The sequence below is a fragment of the Gallus gallus genome, chromosome 4 (genome assembly GCF_016699485.2).
Source record: "Gallus gallus isolate bGalGal1 chromosome 4, bGalGal1.mat.broiler.GRCg7b, whole genome shotgun sequence".
NCBI classification, from domain to species: Eukaryota; Metazoa; Chordata; class Aves; order Galliformes; family Phasianidae; genus Gallus; species Gallus gallus.
This window is the reverse complement of record NC_052535.1, coordinates 73,002,260-73,022,092: the sequence shown is the minus strand read 5'-3', so window position 1 is coordinate 73,022,092 and position 19,833 is coordinate 73,002,260. Positions and strand designations below refer to the sequence as shown.

General features: G+C 38.5%; 1 protein-coding gene across 2 annotated transcripts; it reads left to right on the top strand.

Moving 5' to 3' along the window:
* The first annotated feature begins 33 nt into the window (after positions 1 to 33).
* ANAPC4 (anaphase promoting complex subunit 4) lies at positions 34 to 17,139 on the top strand. Of its 2 annotated transcripts, none has more exons than XM_040699297.1 (28): positions 34 to 270; positions 1,589 to 1,694; positions 2,291 to 2,423; positions 3,561 to 3,635; positions 3,788 to 3,814; positions 4,154 to 4,198; positions 5,375 to 5,459; positions 5,844 to 5,954; positions 6,496 to 6,579; positions 6,833 to 6,919; positions 7,616 to 7,680; positions 7,777 to 7,819; positions 7,930 to 8,006; positions 8,431 to 8,531; positions 8,611 to 8,662; positions 8,954 to 9,009; positions 9,318 to 9,364; positions 10,291 to 10,347; positions 10,520 to 10,576; positions 11,183 to 11,276; positions 11,550 to 11,647; positions 12,155 to 12,216; positions 12,301 to 12,339; positions 12,434 to 12,535; positions 13,670 to 13,747; positions 14,718 to 14,888; positions 15,367 to 15,490; positions 15,897 to 17,139. In XM_040699297.1, exons 1-28 carry the CDS (start codon positions 49 to 51, stop codon positions 16,110 to 16,112), a joined length of 2,514 nt encoding a protein of 837 aa, XP_040555231.1. In that variant the 5' UTR covers positions 34 to 48; the 3' UTR covers positions 16,113 to 17,139. The 2 variants fall into 2 exon arrangements, with proteins under 2 accessions (XP_040555231.1, XP_015141191.1); XM_015285705.4 differs by having other exon boundaries at positions 107 to 270; positions 1,589 to 1,818.
* Positions 17,140 to 19,833: the final 2,694 nt, after the last annotated feature.

The window sequence follows — 19,833 nt, the reverse complement described above, 5'->3', positions numbered from 1 at the left end:
GGGCATCGCTACTGGAACGAACGCGCAAACGCCTCGCGCTGTATTCGTATGACGCGCCTCCATCCGCTCCGCCCCGGAGCGGGAAGCGGCACCTCCGGAAGCCGGCAGCGGAGGGCGGGAGGCGGCGCGGCGGAGGTGCCCGGCGAGCGGGAGGCCGCAGCCATGCCCGCCTTCCGGCAGGTCGGGGAGAAGCAGCTGCCGCAGGAGGTCGTCGTCATGGCGTGGTCCCCCAAGAGGGACCTCATCGCTCTGGCCAACAGGGCGGGAGAGGTGAGCGCGGCGCGGGGAGGCGGGCAGCCCGCCGCCCCTGCCCTGGGCCGTGGTGTGAGGGCTCAGCGCTGCGCTGCCCGCGGGGCTGGCAGGGAGAGCTGACGGCGGGAGCAGCGCGGGCTGCGGCATGGTTGTGTTCGAGCCGCCGTGCGTACCGCAGCAGCAGCGTTTTATCGAGCTTTCTAACGCTTGTTACTCGCTGCAGTTTTAGTTTCCATACTGATTCATGGCATCGTGAAATGATTCAGGTTGCAAGGCAACTTAACGTCCATCCAGTCCCACAGGGCTCCCCCCCACCAGCTCAGGCTACCAAGGGCCCCTCCAGCCTGGCCTTGAAACACTGGATTTTGGGCACCCATAGCTTCTCCGGGCAGCCTGAGCCAGTGCCTCGGCACCTCTGAGGGAAACATTTCTGCCTAAAATCTGACCGAAATCTCCCGTTTTACTTTAAAGCCCTTACCCCCTGTCTCATCACTACACTCTTTGAGTCCCTCCCCGTCTTTTTGTTGGCCAGTACCGGTCGGCTGCAGTGAGGTTTCTCCAGAGCCTTCTCCAGGCTGAACATGCAGAGTTCCTTCAGCCCTTTTTCACAGGATAGGAGATGCTCCAGCCTTCTGGTCATCTCTGTGGCCCTGCTCTGGACCTGCTCCAACAGCCCTGCACCTTTTGTGTGCTGGGGCTCCATGGGGCAGAGCAGAGAGGGATAAGCCTTTCTTTCTCCCTGCGGCCACCCCTCTGTTAATGCAGCCTGGGATACAATTGACATTCTGGGCTGCAGAATGTGCATGCTGGCTCGTGTCCAGCTTTTTATCCACTAACACCCACATCCTTCTCTGCAGGGCTGCTCTCAAGTTATTCCAGTCTGTACACGTATCTGGGATTGTCATGACCCAAGCACAACACCCTGCACTTGGCCTTGTTGAGTTCACTAATGATACTCTCATTGCCTATATCAATGGCATTCTAAAATTCATATTTCTTTTCCTTCCCAGAACTGCTGCATGTGATCATGCATGCTTAAAGACTTTTGTGCTTTCGGACTGGCTTTGCCAAGTGTGGGTAGCCCCTGTTGATTAGAGGCTTCTATGTTTATACAAGGCACAGTTTATTCCTCTGTATTGCTCTACAGTAAACAATGTGGTGGTCTCTTAAACCATGTAGGAGTGGAATGTCTGCTAGGAGAAGGAGTTATTAAATAATTGTAGGAGCTACTAAAGAATGGTAAGAAATTGCATCTTGAATTGATTTACAATGATTTTAATGGTTTTCTGTAAAACAGTGTTTGTATTTTTCCATCTTAAATGTGTCTGCTTTGTAGGTTTTACTTCATCGGCTTGCAAACTTTCAACGAGTCTGGAGTTTGCCTCCAAATGAAAATACAGGAAAAGAAGTGACTGCTCTTGCTTGGAGGCCAGATGGCAAAAGTAATGCCAAGTATATGCTGTGACATGCTGCAATAGAAATCCCACTGGAAATCAGTGGAGGCTGTGGTGATGATACCTTTTGTCTGAGAAGGAAACTTTAAGTAGACTGTATTTAAAGAGAAGGGTGGGTTAATTAGATGTATGTTTATTAAAAGTAATTGGGAAAGTTGCACTGTTGAAAGCAATTGCAAGAAATAATTGCAAGGTGAACTTACGTCCAGAGTACTGCTTTTCAAGGTGTAGCAAAGCTTCCTGTTCCTAACTAAGCAGAATATTTTCATATGAAATACAGAATTTACTTGAAGAATAGAGAGAAGTTGTCTGAGCAGGACTGTGTTAGAAGTGCTTGCATTGGATTCAGCATGTAAATAAACAATTGTGGGATTGGGCTTTTGACTAAATACATCACTTAAAAATAAGATGGGACCACCAACCCTCATATGCAGGTTTCAAGTGGGAATTTGGAAGTAGTGTAAATGAGCAAAGGGAAAATGCAGTGCAGTGACTGACTTTGAAGGTGCATTGTTTTCTAGTTCAGTACAAAGTACAAAGTTTTGCATGTTGGTTATTTATACATTTTACTCATCTTTTTCTAGTTTTGGCTTTTGGCCTTACTGATACCAAGCGGATTATTCTGTGTGATGTAGAAAAACCTGAAAGCTTGCACTCCTTCTCTGTGAACTTATCTATTACTTATATGCACTGGATGGAAGTAACTGCAGAGAGCAGGTGGGTCTGAAAAACAGCAAGTAAACTGTGGGCTATGTAGCACTTACTAATTATGTATATTTTGCATGTAATAAGAAGTCAAAATAGTATTTTGTAATTATGCTGTCTTACTGCTCTATGCTAACCAAAGGGAAAATTTTAACAGACACTTCTCATATGCTTCTTTCCAGTGCTGAAATCGTATTAGGTTATGCATACGGTATTTCAGCATTTAAATGTTAACTTGTACACCCTATCTCCTGATCCAGCTAACTTTGATAGCAAGTAATTATAATAATGTTGTTGTGATCATCTGTTTTGCTAGAAAAAGTATTATAGTTAAATCTTTCTTCACTTGTGCTTTCAAGACCTTCAGTTTGGCATTTATATATTTTCTCAGCCTTAATTTGATAGGACGTCTGAATGTGCTGACACTTCTGCCATAGGAGTGCTTGCACCAGGAAATCAGATTGCTTGCAGAGACTGTGATCTCTGTGGCAGAATTCTCAGTTGCACCTGTGAGGCTGGGGGATATCGTGGTCCCTCCTTCTGGGGTCTTACAAAAACCTCTGATAGGCAGTCCAAGATAATAACTAAAATGTTTATTTAAAAACGAGAGGTGGGGTAACTCTGGCAGGTATTTCCCACTATGTTTCCCGAAAATGGAGATCTTAAAATATCAAGAAAACCGCTGTATTAGAAGTTACTCTAGCATTTTTCTGATGGGGACAGACATGTATGGAATCTAATCCTCCAGGCACATGGAAAGTGTGCTATTAAGGACTGTAGTTGGCTCCTCTTCGTATTGTAACACGTCTTTATAGTGAAGCTTTGCTGAGGTGCAGGTAGGTTAGCTGCAGGGTTGTACAGCTTTTAAAAAGAGCCTCCATTGTTGTCTGCATCACAGATAATGGGTGATTAAGTAGCAAGGTACTGGGCAAGCGAATACTGACTTTACTTGGTGGAAATGACAATAAAGATTATCAGGTTTCTTTTAGTAATTTAGTTCTTGGATATATTTCAGATTGCTATCTGATATTTCTATCTATTTAATATACATGACATGTTGAGTATATTCTGGTAACTTCAAGGTTAGTAATCCTCTTTACTTCTATTTTTACAGTTTGAGTAGCTAAGACAATGCCATTTCTTTTTCAGCATTCTCACTTCCTTTTACAATGCTGAGGATGAGGCAAATCTCGTTTTGCCTAAATTACCAGCACTACCAAAAAAGTAAGCATTGAACTAGAAAGCCTGGGAAGACCTAAGTTGCACTTGTTGTTGTGTTGGTTATTTGTCTTCACTACTCTACTGGTGTTTTGAATTAGATGCCTGCTTATTGTAATTCAACTTGGTTGTTGTTGTTTTCTTTTTTTTTTTTTCAGTTATAGTACCACTGCAAAAATTTTCAGGTAAGAAACTGACATCTTCATTAGTTTTTTGGTTTTTTTAGGGGTTTGGGTATTTGGGTTTTTTTTAGGGGTTTCATAGAATCATAGAATGGCCTGGGTTGAAAAGGACCACAATGATCATGTAGTTTCAACCCCCCTGCCATGGGCAGGGTCGCCAACCACCAGACCAGGCTGTCCAGAGCCACATCCAGCCTGGCCTTGAGTGCCTCCAGGGATGGGGCATCCACAACCTCCTTGGGCAACCTGTTCCAGTGCTTCACCACCCTCTGAGTTTCCTTGACTGCTTTCTGCTATTGAGACAATGTACCTAAAAAGCATCCATGTGTTTTATATTTTCAGTGAAGAAAAGTCAGATGAGATTATGAAGCTTCTGGGTGATGTAAGGTAAATTCTGTTTGTGTGTTCTTTTGTTTCTTTATTTTTAGCTTTAAAATAACAAAGAGGCTTACTTTTAAGTTGTTCATAATCTGTTCTGAAGGGTTCTGGAGAAAGCGTGGAATGTTTCTTTTTTTCGTATATGAAGATAAAGTTCAAGGAATATACTAAAAAAAATTTACCATCTGCATCTTTTCTCCTTGGTTTAAAGAGATTATCAGGTACCTTACGGTCAACTGCTGTCAGAGCTATATCTTCTTTTCCTTGGAAGATTTCTTGAGGCACACTTATAACGGCTATCTTGTATGGATTACTTAAGCTTGGAGACACCATGAGTGCTTTAAAATAGGCATCTCATATTAGGAAACATGAGGAGCACCTGGAGGATGTATTCTTTAGTAGACTGAGACTGGCTTTGTAGAGTGCTTGTGATGCAGCAGGCAATCTCCTTGTGTAAAGTGTGATGTTCTAAATGTAGACAAAAAGTGAGAGGTCATAGAAAAGCATTTTTCCAAGTCATTGCATAGCAAGTTGATTTTAGCAAGTGATGAAAAGAGCACACCTCTGTTTGTCCATGATCCTATTTTTTGAACTGGGTTTCTGTCTCTTTTGCTGTTGTTGTCTGTGGCTGTTCTTTGCTGCTGTATCTGTTTTATGTTTTTATTTCTGCTGAGGTTTTACTGAGGAGGCTCACTGAGTGACTGTGACAAACTTGGCATCTGATTAGGATAAACACAGGGGAAATGAAAAAGTAGCTTTATAAGAATGCTTTGCAGCCTGTACTGGGAGGTGGGCTGGTGCTGTAAACTGTTAGGTTTTTTTTCCTAGGTCTCCAGTTAGTGAAAAAGAACTTCTGTGCCTAAAGTTTGTGTTAATTTTTTTCCCTTCATTATCTCAGCAATTTGCTGCATCATTTTGTTTCCTGTAAGTGTTAGACACAGTTCTCATCAATCAAATCCAAGCTAGTAATATTTTTTCATTTGGTTTTTAAGTTTCTTGTATTGTAGACAACAGCACAGTATTTGGTTTAGTGGTTTTATAGAGAATCTTTTAGTAAAAGGAATGGAAATTAAATATTAAGAATTATATTTGTATGCATTAAAAACTGACTTCGGATAGTTTAGGAAAAAAAGCTGTCAATTTCTTTTCACATGCTCATCAGCACGTGTTCTTCTGTTCTTACAGGCTTAATGCTCTTGTCCTTGGTGGCAGCTCAGGGTTTATTGAAATTTATGCTTATGGAATGTTCAAGATTGCTACAGTAACTGAGGTATGTTTGTTTCTGTATTTTTTTTCTTCAGTATATACCACATTACAGTTGAATTGAATGAAATGATACATCTGTAGGTTTACATGTAGCTGAAACTGGATAGCTGGAACTTTACAGGAAGGAATAATTATTTCTTTGGATCGGGTTGTGTGGTTATTGCTGGAACATTCCAACTCTAACTGGTGATTTTAACACCTTGTTGGAAAAGAAACTAAGCTCAATGCTAATCCATGTTAAAAGGGGTAAATTTGTTCTTGAACAAAATTCCCCTTGGTTTTTAAATGTCATTGAACGCAGCCTGCTTTGTATGTGACTGTGTTACAGCAGTAAGTACCTATAGAAAAAAATCAGTATTTCATTAACATTTAAACTGGAATCCTTCAGGTGGCAGGTTCTTGTCGTGGACTCTGTTTATCTAGTGATCTGAAATCGCTATCGGTTATTACAGAAATACAAGATTCTCCTGACAGTGAAGCAGAGATAACTTATTTTCAGGCAAGTAAAGTAATTTTAAAACGTTCTTCCTTTTGCTTACTGTCACCTAACTTTATCACTTTTCCATTATTTGCAGGAAAAACCTACAACTATTGTTTTCAGCCTTTCTGAAATGCACCCTGACTTAGCTCTTAGATTTATCACGTTGGCTTGCAGTCTCACAGATGAGACTGACTGTAATGCTCTGAGGCGTTCTGATAACATATTACTTGAAATATAACATTCATTTATTCAATGACAGTTACTCCGTTTTTCTTCATTCTGCACACAAAGGTGTAGCAGCCGTACTGCTCATCATCCATTCTATCCAGAACAGTCATCCTTCAAACTGTTACTGTTAGAACTCCAAAATTAGAACCATTCTCGACAGCTTTTATAGATAGATTAAAATACTAATTGCCCTTATTTCTTCTTAAAATCAACTTAAAGAACATGAGAAATAGTAAGTTTCTCTGTGGGTCCTCTCCATCTGTGTTTTTGTTTCTGTAACCTGAAACTGTTGAAAAAACAAATGCTTCATTAACTATTCTATTTGTTATAGCTGGACACCAGTCTATTATCAAGTTATTTACCTGAGGTAACTCGAATGGCCCGGAAGTTTACTCACATTTCAACTCTGTTACAGGTATGGTTTTGTTGTGACATTTTAACATCTCAAGTCTTAGAGGCTTCAATATTCCTACACGAAGTAAAAGTTTTCTAGTGGGAAACTTCTGTTGGCTTTAAGTAAATGTGGAGCTCTAGCTTGAAAAATTGATAATAAATTTAATATGATGTCTGTAGTATATATCTTCCCTTTGTGTAATAACATCCAGTTATTCAACATGTACTAAAGGTGAAAAAAGGAAGTAAGGCTAATTTTACTGTCTGTATTGCAGTATATAAAGTTGTCATTGACGTGCATGTGTGAAGCGTGGGAAGAAATATTGATGCAGATGGACTCACGGCTAACAAAATTTGTACAGGTATTGTAGTATTAACTGCTCTTCTGGAAAACTGTTTCTGTAGTAGGTCTGCTGTTCATCTTAACTACATAGTGTATTATCTTAATGCTGTTTATTTAAGGCCTCCAGATAACAGTCTCTAAGTTCAGAGGCAAACTGCTGTGATGTTGCAGATATCTGAGTACAGTCAAGTGTGATTGCATTGTGATACTCCTTTATTTTGTTTATTCTAAGTTATTTAAAAATGATATTTTTCAGCCTGCACAGCTATGGAACAGTTGCTTTCTGTTTAAGGTTGTGTTCTTTGTACTTCAGTCTTAATTCATAAATTGTCTACTGTAAATGTTGAGCAGCAGCCCATCACCATTTGCAGCCTGACTCAATGGAGCATATATATCAGATAATATATTTGCATATATTTTGTGTGCATGGCTGGCAATTAATTTAATCAAGTAATTAATGTGTTTATTTTTAACATAGATTCTTGATTATGGAAACTGCTTAGAATTTTTACTGAGTATTACAGCTGAAAATAACTGAAAACACTGAACTTGAATCATTGAATTGAATTGAATTTCCAAAGATCAGTAGTCTGATTTCAGCATTCAAGAGTAAGGGTGGGTTTTATAATGCACTTTATTTGAGGTATCTGTGATGTTATTTGGTAGGCTGAATGTAATCTCTTTACCAATCTATTTCAATCATTTTGGCTGACAGGAAAAGAATACAACCACTTCTGTTCAGGATGAGTTTATGCAGCTGTTGTTATGGGGCAAAGCAAGGTAGTTACTGTTGTTTTATCTGAATATGCATTTGTGTTTGATACTAAAATACAAAATGAAAGCATATTTGGTTTTCTCTTCCCTGTCCCTTTTTAGTCTGGAACTGCAGGCATTGTTAATGAACCAACTGACAGTAAAGGTATGTTAATATTATTTAACATCTTAGAACTATCTGTTTCAGTATCTTTTAATCACTGTTCATTAACATTAAGAGAACATTATTATATGCTTATATTTCTTTTTTAACAGGGTTTAAAAAAGCTCGGTCAGTCCATAGAGTCCTCCTATTCCAGTATACAAAAATTGGTTATAAGTCATTTGCAGAGGTAAGTCACAAGATGTCCAATAAATTTTAGGTTAAGTGGCATACTTTGCTAAAAGACAGGGTGCAGTATCAGTGGTTCTTTATATATAGATTTGCTGTATGATACCGTGGTAATACACAATGTACTAATTTACTTGTGGGTGATGGAGAGCTTGTATTTTTAGTGTATAAGCTCCATGGTGTATAAGCTATATATCACTGCTTGGTATTTTTATAGGAAATATTCCCCAACATTGTATGGTGATTAAAATTATAAAGACAATGTTTGCTTTTTTGCAAAGTGATAGTACTTTCTTAACTCTTATATTGCAGGTGATTTCACAAAGTTCTCCACTTTGCCCATTAGAAGATAAAAATTTGGTGCACAGTGAAGCAGAGTTATCAAACTGTGACTAAAAGATTGTTTCTTTGCTTTACTTTCCTAGTGGCTCAGAAGCACTGTTATACTACTTGAGTGAGTTGAAAGGAATGGCTTTATGGAAACAAAAATACGAGTCTCTGGGATTGGATGCATCTGGAATTGAAGGTGCAGTAGTGTGTGTCCTACTTAACCACATTTATCTCACTTTTGCAAGCATAATATCGATGGCTTGCTCTCTTCACAGAGGCTACTACTGCCGTCGGTTCTTTCATCCTGAAAGCAAATGAGCTGCTTCAGTAAGTATAAAGTCTGAAGAATTTTAAAAGCTTGGCTATTGAGAAAGCATGTGGCTTGGGAGCAGAGAAGGATGGCAGGGTATGGCTCCTCTGTTGGTGACGAGCTCTCGTATTGCTGCATCTCATAGACTTGTATGCCAACAAGAGTCTTACAGGGAGGGATACATTTGGCATTTTTAAGAAGTTTATAATACTTACATATCTGTCTGTAACAAATACAGAACTTAAACCTGCAACAGCTTGTGACATTTAGGTCTGGTCATTTGTTGTTATTGTTTGTTTCTTCTGCAGAGTTATTGACAGTAGTATGAAAAACTTCAAAGCATTTTTTCGATGGCTGTATGTTGGTAAGCTTGATGACATAGTAAACATTTGGTATCTGTTTTGTAAATGCCAAAATACCAACAATTAATTGTGCCAATCTTAGCTGTATCCATCCGTTTATTACTATCATTGATATTTTCTGCAATTTAGCAGGGCAAGTAAAGCTTAATTTCACTCCCAATTCATAATTGTTCTTTCCAGACTCTTTAGCTCCTGACAAATTAATCTTTCCTATATTATCAGCAGTGTCATATTATATAACAGTGGAAAATTAAGAATATTAAGAAAGAAACCCACATGCATTAAGAATATCTTTTTTTTTTCTCCTCAGCCATGTTGAGGATGTCAGAAGATCACGTGCTTCCAGAGCTGAACAAGGTAGTAATAACAGTTTCTCGTTAATGGTGGTATATTTTGCATTCTGCTTGACTTAGAGGGCAAGATTAAAAATGCAGTTTTTGTTCCAAAACTAAAAGGATGTGCCTTTGACATTTCCTTGAGAAAGCTGATGCCTGCCCATTCATACTAACTATAATGTACTAATGTACTGTCTTGCATCTATAACTGTTCCTGTTTTCTTTTAGTAGTACTCTTTTTAGTGCAGCATATATGACTGAAGTCCTCTATGAAATATGTGTATAGTGACTCTTTATATGCCCTAAATGATGCAGTTAACAGGAATCAGATTTTAATATCTTTACCTGAAAGAAGAAATAGATAACACCTGCATCAGATCTGCAGTCACCACCACAGTGGGTGTATCAGCTGATGTGCTTTAGTGCAGATGGAGACATCCAAAAGAAAATAGGCTGCAGGAATGAACTGATAGGGACCTCCTGAGTTTCAGGAAGAACAAATACAAAATTACTCCCAGGGAAGAATCTGCAGCAGCACAGCCCTACTTAGCTGGGGAGGAGGTCAACCTACGGGTGTTGGTGGAGGCAGGCTGAGCATGAGCCAGCAGTTGGCTCTGGCAACAAAGGGCAGCATAGAGTAACCAGGGTTGTTCTAACAGGATTATGAACTAGAGAAGTGATAACCTTCCTTATTTAGGACTAGTCAGATGATATTTAGAATACTTTCTCCAATATGAGGACCTTCTATACAAGACGAATATGGATAAACTGGAGAGATTTCAGCAGAGGGTCTACAAGCTGATGAGGGGCTTCAGTACTTGCCCTGTGAGCAGCAATGAATTGATCTTGTTCAGCCTATAGAACGTGCATCTGTGCTCATTTAGGTGTAATTCTCAAACTCTGTTTCACCTTGCTCCATTTTTTTTCTTTTTTTTTTGTTTGTTTTAGATGACTCAGAAAGATATCACGTTTGTTGCTGATTTTCTTACTGAACACTTCAATGAGGTATGTAGTACTGGTTTGCTGAGTACAGCAGTGGCACTTGATTACTTTATTTTTGCTGCTAGTAATTGAATAGGAACAATTTTACGTAAAATAATTCCATCACCTTTTTGTACCTTACTTCTTGGTCACTTTGGGTTTAAATTTTAGTTTTGTTTGCATTATTTTTTTTCAGGCGCCAGAACTTTACAATCGCAAAGGAAAATACTTCAATGTGGAGAGGGTTGGCCAGGTAAAGAACTAGAGAATACATTGAAGGAGGAGGGAATAACAGAGAAAATCATTAGATGGAAAAGCTTTTAAAGTTGTGCCCACGTTTCTTCACTGTCCTTTCTGCTATGTGTTGTGCATTCCAGTGATAATAAAAGGAGGTTATTGTCATTATTTTCTTTGCTATTAGAAAAAGAAAAGATTAAAACATTTTATAGTTTTTCCTTACATATGCAGTAGTTTAGAAAAAGGGTGAAATCTCTCTGCAGCCAGCAGTAGCAGTGTAAGATTAAAATCTGCTCGTTGTCTTTATGTTATTAGTCACTGGATTTCTAAATGTTTGTGTTCAAGTATCGTTTGAAAATCAGTTCCATATGGAAGTGGTACTATATGATCTGAAACAATAGTTGATTTCTGATGTATTCCTAGAAGGAGTGGAATATTGTGTTTTAAATAGATATGTTACATTTAGAAGGAATGTTTAATTTGTGAGAGACAATGTGGGGCTTGGACTTCTCTGGAAGTCCATTCCAATCCTTACAGTTCTGTGATTATGTATTGTTGGAAGTGAATTCTAATATTGCTTGTTCTTAATTGGCAGACTTAGAAATATCTGTTTCTTTTCTAGTACTTGAAAGATGAAGATGAAGACCTTGTATCACCACCTAATACAGAAGGAAACCAGTGGTTTCACTTTCTTAAAAATAGTACTCATCTTAAAGGTAATGTGTGCTCGAGTAAAACAGTGAATTGAACGTATATGGAGAACTTAAGAGTAATCTTTTTTTGGTTTTTTTTCATACTTAGGAGTTAGTTTCATGATACTTATCTGGGTGGAATAAAATAGATGGCCCTTAACTTCTCTGAACCATATGCTCTAGGCCTTGAACATCGTACTGGCCTTCCTGGACTCCAGTCTGTCACTTTAGTAGCAGTGTGGTATATTTTTATGGAGCTATCAGCATGTTTTTAAAAAGAGCCTTATCTGTTTGCAGAAAGTCCACTTTTGTTTCCCTACAATCCTGAGAAATCACTGCATTTTGTCAAAAGACAAATGGAAGAGGTCATTGATCAGTGTTTACAAAAGCCAGCTGTAAGTTCCATTTATATAAATTATAACTTTCTTTTAGGGGTAACAGTCAATTTAAGATAGTAGTCATGCTTAGCAAGGCCTGAAGTTTTAATTTTTACCTTTGAGAGCCTACAGCATAGGTGGCAACATGCATTCCAGCTTAACCACTACTGAGTGTCTTAAACTCAATAGAGGTTTTTTTGTTTTGTGTTTTCTGTGCATTCTGTTTACCTTGTGCATTGATGAGAGCTATTTTAATAATAAATAACTTGATATACAAATTACAGATTAGATAGCTGATTAGTTGATAGTACATGAGTCTATATCTTCTGAAGAAATATGAAATAGGTGCATTAAGTAACAGTGTTTGTATTAGGGATGATTATTTCAGTATAAATATTTATGGACTTTTCTTTCAAATACACTTAGATTTTATTCTTTTTACGTATTTATTGATTTAGTTTTCTTAAGAAGGGATATATCATGAATAACCTGCTTTTTCTTTGCTCTTTTCATTATATTTGTTAGGATGTGATTGGAAAGTCAGTGCATCAAGCATTCTGTGTGTCTCTCTACAAAACTTCTCAAAGGTATATTTTTAACATTACTTCTGAAGCTCAGTTGCACAAAGTTATAATAGTGTTCTGTACACTTGTTTTGTTTTTCCTTTTCAGTGAAGATTCCTCACCTCAATTATTTAAGCTACCATTTCTGTAAGTATGCTGTTATTTCTTGTTGTATGTCATTTACCTGTTCTTAAAATACAATCTAACTTTTCATTTCCTGTTTCCTCACCTAATATTACAGGTGGAATGACAAAACATCCAACCTACATTATGTTCTTTTCACTATATTAGAAAGTTCTGTTTCTAAAATACACATTTTGAGGAGACATACAGATACTTCCAGGTAAGAAAAAGGGGGGGAAGGGGAATAGTTTGTGAGATTTATCATGTATAGAGACAGTTGCAACTTGAATTTTTTTCTGCAAAAAGAGATTGAGCAGTATGAGCACAGTCCTTCTGGGGTACTGGAGAGTTCATCAAAGTGGGAGGCATTGGGAGGTGCAGTGGGAAACTACAGTAGGAATTCTTATCTTATTAAACTCAGAAAATCTGATCAGAACATCCAGGATGTTTGTAGGCTCAGGGGAAAAAAAAAAAAAATCAGATTCCTTTTGTTTTGCTTCTCGCAATATTACTCTTTGTCAACTAAGAAAACTTGTAGGGAATCAGGCCTACAGTGTTGATTTGTCTTGCTGAAAATAGTAGTCTTTATCTAACTCCTTATAGCCTGTGATTTAAAACACTAGGGAAAAATGGGGTGGGTGGACAGCTAGGTTCAACAAATACAATATATCTCTTTGGGATATCCTTTTTGCTCCTTCAGGAGTTTCTGTACCCAAGGTGCAGTTTGTTACAGTCCAATGGTGCTGATACAATCTTCTAAGGTGTGTTCTGTCAGTTGTGTCACTGACATGACCTGAGTATGGAAAACAATCAAAACTTCTCCATAAAATACTGATTGTTATAATGTATGTCGTTTAATTTGAGGATATGATGAGCTATGACAGGGTGAGAATTTTTAGAACATTTTTCCTGCTGAAGGGAACATGTGCTGGAAATATCTTCTGTGTTTCCAGTTGAGAGCTTCTGATGACAAATTATAGCCTTGTGGTGTACTTCCATTGTATTTCCTTCCTTACTGGTATCTTAGGCAGTATTAACTCATTTTCTGTAGATGCAAATAATAAGTAACTTAATGGACTTGAAATTAGAACAATTGGGCTGAGAGTTCAATGAAGAACTGTATCCCACAACCCCAGAAGGACTTTCCCATTTGGCTCCTTCAGTCACATTTTGCTTGAGAGGCAAGAGAAATCAAAAGGTTTCCATCCACTTGTTACAGCATCTGGGGATGTAGTCATGTACTGTGTAAAGCAGATGGACTTACACCATTTTGTACTCCAGTTGCCCTTTGAGATTTTGGATTTTCTACAGATGGAAAAGAAATGTCACCAAGATAATCATCTCTGTCCTTTAGGTCTATTGGTAATGGAATTGTTGCAGTAGAGTTTGGAAACTTCTTGAACAACAGTATAAATGAGAGCTCAGACGCCAGGTCAGTATGTTTAGCTGATTCTTCTTCCTGGGATTCAGATTGTGAAATCGAGGACCATGTTTTTGAGTGTTCATTTTACTTGGTTTGGCTTTTATATTCCAAATTAGCATTTCAAATGCTGCACTAGCTTGTAGTTCCCAAGTGAGTTGGGCAATAAGAAGTGGTATAGGTGCGTGAAGGTGTAGGATTGTGTGAATCTTATCACAGAACCATTTAGGCTTGAAAAGACCTTCAATATCACGAAGTGCAGTCATCAACTGGAGGTGCCAAGTCCCATCACTAAGACCTGTCCCTTAGTGCCCTGACTGCACATCTCTAAATCGTCACGTGATACAGACTCCACCACTTCACCATTGCAATGCTTCACCACCCTCTCCATGAAGAAATTCTTCCCAGTGTCCAGTTGAATCTTCCTGGTACAGCTTGAGACTATTGAGTTATTTTGAACTTAAGGTCAAGTAAACTTTTTAGTTTTCTAGTCAAAAAGTTGAACCTTGGTATATGTGCTGGAAACAGAGTTAGTTGGAAACAACTTTTTCTTATATCTGTAATCTTGAAATAAGATAGAATGAGACTGTATTCCTGAATGAAGGAATCTCAGAAGTCATGGCAGAGTAACTTCACGCTTTTAATACAGAAAGGCCTGATGTGATACTGATGGCCCTTACCATCACCAACTACATTTCTGAATTTTCCTTGGTATTTGTGTTAACTGCTCTTTTCAACTGAAATGGGAAGAAATAAGATTTTTATTAAGTTTTGTCCTTCATTGTCCTCTATGTAACAGGAGTTTTTAGCAGTCCTTCAGTGTCTTAGTTGCACAGCTGACCTTTTCACTGTTTAGAGTAAAGCTCACTGTTAACTAATGAATACTTCTTAGCTTGAATGCTGTGCAGTGTAAAAATATTTTTGTTCTGTGATTTATTCCTTGTCGCTTCCTAAGACATAGGCACTGTTTTATTTCCTATAGGTGCTACAGTTGTTTAGATGCACATTTTTATGATGATGAAACTGTAACTGTAGTTCTGAAGGAGAGTGTGGAACAAGAGGGGAAGGAGAGAATCTTGGCCCAGCTGCCTTTATCTTCAGTATACACAGATGAGGATCAAGAAGTGGAGTTTATCTGGGATTCTACTAAAAGGTGGGAACAGACAGTATTAAAAACAAGTTCAAAGCAGTCTTGGCCACTGTAATAGGGAATCGCATACAGATCTTGTAAGCAGTAGTGAAGAGATACATTGATCAAAGGACACAGAGGCCAAGCTTCTGTGTAAGTGTAGACATTGTCTCCAGAACTTTGTTCTTGCAGAGGAGGGATTTGAAGGAATCTCAACATCATCTTCCTGCCATAGCTGTTACCTGGGACAAGAAGGGACTCATACAACTCCATTCCGTCCTGTTGTAATCCCTTGCAGCACTTGAAACATGCTGTGTCTGCACAGTTTTATCCTCTTCTAAAATATCTTGAGTAGATTGAGTTAGGATTGTTTTAAATGCTTGTCTACTTGTTGCATATGGTATAGTAAAACCTAGAAAAAACAAACAAACAAACAAACCTGGGATTATGTTTTTGTTTTAGTACTGAAATTTTCTTATGTTTTGTGCAACTCTTCTTGCAGGTTGGATGAGCAAAGGGATGAGATAGCAACACGTACTGTCTTTTTGGACAATCAGTGGAGAGTGCTGGAGAATATGAAAGCTCAGTATGTTGCTGTAAATGGTATTAGAAAAGTTTCCTGTGTGGTAAGTACATATCTGTGAACAAGCCTGGGGAGAGGGAGGGGGAGGAAAATGTTCTATAGCTAGAGAGAATGATAGTCTGTAAACCTCATAAAGTTAACAGAAACAAAATTCTTGGTTATCATCATTTCATTTCTTGCAAATTAATTATTCTCTCAGAATCTATTATCAATTTGTCAGAATACAGTCATACCTGTCTCATTACACAACCTGGAAAAATTTTAATAGCAATTAATAGATATACTTGCTTTACTTTACAGTCTGCAGAGCAATAAAACAGTTGCTAATTTCCTTGGTACCTTCATTTCGAAGATAAAGGCAGATTTCAGAGCTATTGGGCAATACATAAATTGGTGTCTGTGTTCTTTTTTAATTACTTATTAATCAAGACTTCTTAATGTTTCCATAGCTAAGTTCAAATCTCCGTCATGTGAGAGTGTTTGAGATGGATGTAGAGGATGATGGAGAAGTTGAAGAAGAGGAGGAGGAAGAGACAACTCAGATTGCAGCTGGGGAACCTGAAGAGCTGCATCGCTCTGTGGATAACCAAGAAGATGTGTGTGGTGCATCAGCTGAAGAACTACCTGATGAAACTGAAGAAAATGAATCAAACCTGGGTCTTTGACACAGATTTTCCCTGGTAAAGGGAAAAGACTGAAATCTAACTTCTGGTTACTGAGATGATGTTTCCCGTACCTACTTTGCAGTGTTAACATGTGTGTTCTGTATTACCTCTTAACAAAGACCAGCTATGTTCTAGAATATACAAGCTTGACTTGGCACAGTGATTGGTACAAACTGTTTCTTGAGCGGTTTTCTATTTGCAGTTTTTTATAGGTGGAGGAAAAAAAAATACTACCTGAAGTTTTTATGGTTAACCTAATCAGTCCTGAATACTGTTCTGAAGATAAAATGAGCATGTATGTGGAAACAACAAAACCCTAATTTTTGAAGACCAATATCTTATCTTGTTAGACTTCGTGTTCTACTAAGGGGTACAGAAACTTCTTGTATAGCTACACTTTAAGTGTGTGTATGGAGAACAACATGCTTGTAGATCAGCATAAAACTAGCTGGACACCAAAAGTTAGCAACTGTTACTTAAATGCTTTTAAAAAGCTATTCTGATAAAAATCTGTGTCCTCAGTAATACAGTATTTGTTCAATCTGTGCAGTTCTTCAGTTCAGAGTACAAGGTGTGTTTTGTCAGATACCTCAGCCTGCCTACTTTGTGTAAAATTGCTCCTGTAGTTTTCCTCCTGGTTTTTTTTTCTTTTTTTTTTTGTAATGAGAAGTTAAAAGAGAATATCTTTTTCATCTGATGTGGCATTGTGTGTCCTGTACAGGCTTCAGCAGGAATATGTTCCTTGCTAATTTATATATTGTTGTAGGAGTGGTGTGGTGCTAGCACTAAAAGCTAGAGATGGAGTCTAGAAATCTAACATCCTTTCTTGTTGCCTAGCAGCTGCTTTGAGCCTTAACTGCACCATCTCTTTTAATGAACTATGCTGCTAAATGCACCATCTTCCTTTTGGAACAGCGTGTGTATTTTTTATTTCTAAAAAGATCCAGGTCTTATACGTGTGCTCTTTTCTATATTTCAAAAATAAATCAGTCTTCTCAAACTGCTGTTTGGCACTGCGAAAAATCAAGTGTTAGACTCGTCCTCTTGTTTTGAAATATGCCACTTTTAAGTCATCTTTTTTTTTTAGTGTACTTTTTGAGATTTTTTAGATTGTTTGTTTGAGAGAGACTTGTTTGTAACTGTCCTAGAAAGCTGCTGGCTGCTCAGTGCTCTCATCTAACAAATGGTTGAAGGCATAAGGAAGGTGTGAGAGAGGAGTGGCAGGAATGCTTATTCAGGCGTGCTGTGCATTTTCCACGTAGATCAGTTATTCTTGATGAGAAATTGCTGCAACTGCTGCACCAATTCAAGTCCAGATTGGCCTTAAGGTTCTGGAAACTTTTGCCTTTGAATTTGCTTTAAGAATTGTCACGCTGGAGTGCTTGGAAACAATTATTTTGCTGTGTTTTCTGCTAAAGGAGCTTTCGTCTACCAGAATATGAAAGTGTGATTTGCCCTGCCCACAGTTGTTTCTAAATTTGTGTTAATAATAGCTGTGTTCTATTTCACTGGGGTGTGCTCTTTACAAATCTCCCTGGGCTTATTTTGTGGGCCATTCTAGTCCAGTCTTGGATATACTTGAGTGAATGATAATTTTGTTTCTGGCTTGAAAAGGTACATACATACTTTCTGCTTTTCCCAGCAATGTGATACAAATGTACCAGTTTAAGTCAGTGCGTCCGAATGTCTTGCTGTTTCCTTCTGTCAGACTTCGTCTTAATTCTGCTATCGTATTTCTATGATAGTAAATGCATCAGTAATGTGCTTATGCATCTTTCTTTTCAAAGGAAAACGCTTGAGCTAGTTTTTGAGGATTTTGGTGGTGTCTGGACCTGGTGGTGACCTGGTGACATCACTTGTCACTCTCCTTCATCCTTTTTAATGCTAATTGAATGTTCTTTCAGCCCTTTTCTGCTGCAAATGAGTTCTCATTCTTTCTTGATAGTATTGTAGTAAATATATATTCTTAGCAATGCGCCCATAGTCTGCTCTTTGTAATACTAATCTTTAGATCCCTTAAGATTCAGCTACTGCTGCTGCTTTTCTTATTTCTGCTTCTTTTGCATGTGTGGTATCTCTAACTCATACCTGACCACTTGAGCTGTTCACACAGACAGGAAGTCCATAGGGAAATACTGAACGTAGACTTGATTTAGTTAACTAACTCCTTTATGCAGACCAGGACAGAGATGTGTATTTCTGTAGCATTATCTGCACTTGTTCCTGATGTTTCTTATTTTGAAAAAACAAAAGGGTTTTGCTTGCTTGTTTAAGACAGTATGTAAGCTTCAACAAAATGGGAAAGCCATGTAGGTAAGCACTTAAGTCCTGTAGGAAGTTTCTGTAGTCAGAGTTAGCTCATGTGTTGTTGCATTCTGCAGTAAGAGGTAAGGATTCTCTTGCTACAGTAAATGAGAAGTTGCTTTTGCAGATGACTCTCATTTCTTGCTTTAGGTGCTTTAGGTGAAGAGCCAGCTTAACTTGTGTCATGAAGCAATGGCACAAGGTCTAAACAGTCTAAGAATGACATTTTGGAGAGGAAAGACAAGGAAGATTCAGCAATCCCTTCATAAGGAGATGTGTATGAATGAGGAGAGTGGATGAATTTTCACAGTGTGAGCTTCAAGGAAGGAGATGCAAAGTGACCTAATGATCTCTAAGGTGAATGCTGCCATGGAAGAAGGGGGGAAAAAAAAGAAAGAAAGAAAAACCCTCAAACAACAACAACAAAAAACAACATTACAAAACTCTGGAAGAAAAACAAATGAAATGCCACTTGTAGGTGAATAAAATGCATTCAGCTGTACCTTCAGGTTGAATAATAGAGCTGCTAGCAAATCAGTCAGTAAACGATTGGTGCCAGCAAAGCCCAGGTTGAAGTTACAATGGGCTATAAATATGTGGGTGTTCTGGCATTCTTCCCCCAGGGGGTATTATACAGCTACTGCTCCTACCTGGCTGTCTTACAGCTCTGTGCGAGTGATGTAATCATGCCTTCATGCCTGCTGCTGTGAATCAAAAGACCTTGGGTGGTTTTGTTGTTATTTTTTTGTTTTTGCAGTTCCCACAATTAATGTAGTAGATAAAGAATCCTATCAGTTTTCCTTCTTAGATATCTCCCTAAGAACCCTACCTCCTAGGGCGAGTTTGTCCTCCCAAAAAGAAAAAAAAAACCTACTTAGGACCTACTGTAGGAAGTAGAAGACCCTGTTTTAAAGTCTGTATTATCCCTATATACAAGAAATTCAGACCTGCCCCGGCAGTGCTCTCGTGTGTTGGGTCAGCTGTTGGGGTTCTCTCAGTACATCACTGAGTCTGCTCTGCCTCGAGCAAACCGCTTTGCATGGCTGAAAAATCTTTGCTGTTCTGCAGCCTGGAGGCTGAGGTATTTGCTGCCCACTTGAGAAGGCGAGGTATGAGGTGTTCCCTGCACTGACCAGGAAAGCATCACAAATACCAAAAATAAAACAAAACAAAAAGCCCACTCTACCTTTCTCGCTTCAGTGATTCTTTTACAGATTTAGAGCCGCATCTGCTTTGCCCCGTGTCTGGCTTAAGTGAGTCACTACAATAGTTTCCAGAGGCTGATTTTGCTCTTTTCGGTTGCCAAGAGAATTCATGTATAAATTCTGTACTGAAGTTGAACGCTTGCCCTGAGGTGCAATGAAAATCATTCTCTTAAACAACCGCTACTGATAAGAATCGGAGGGGCAAAGGTAAG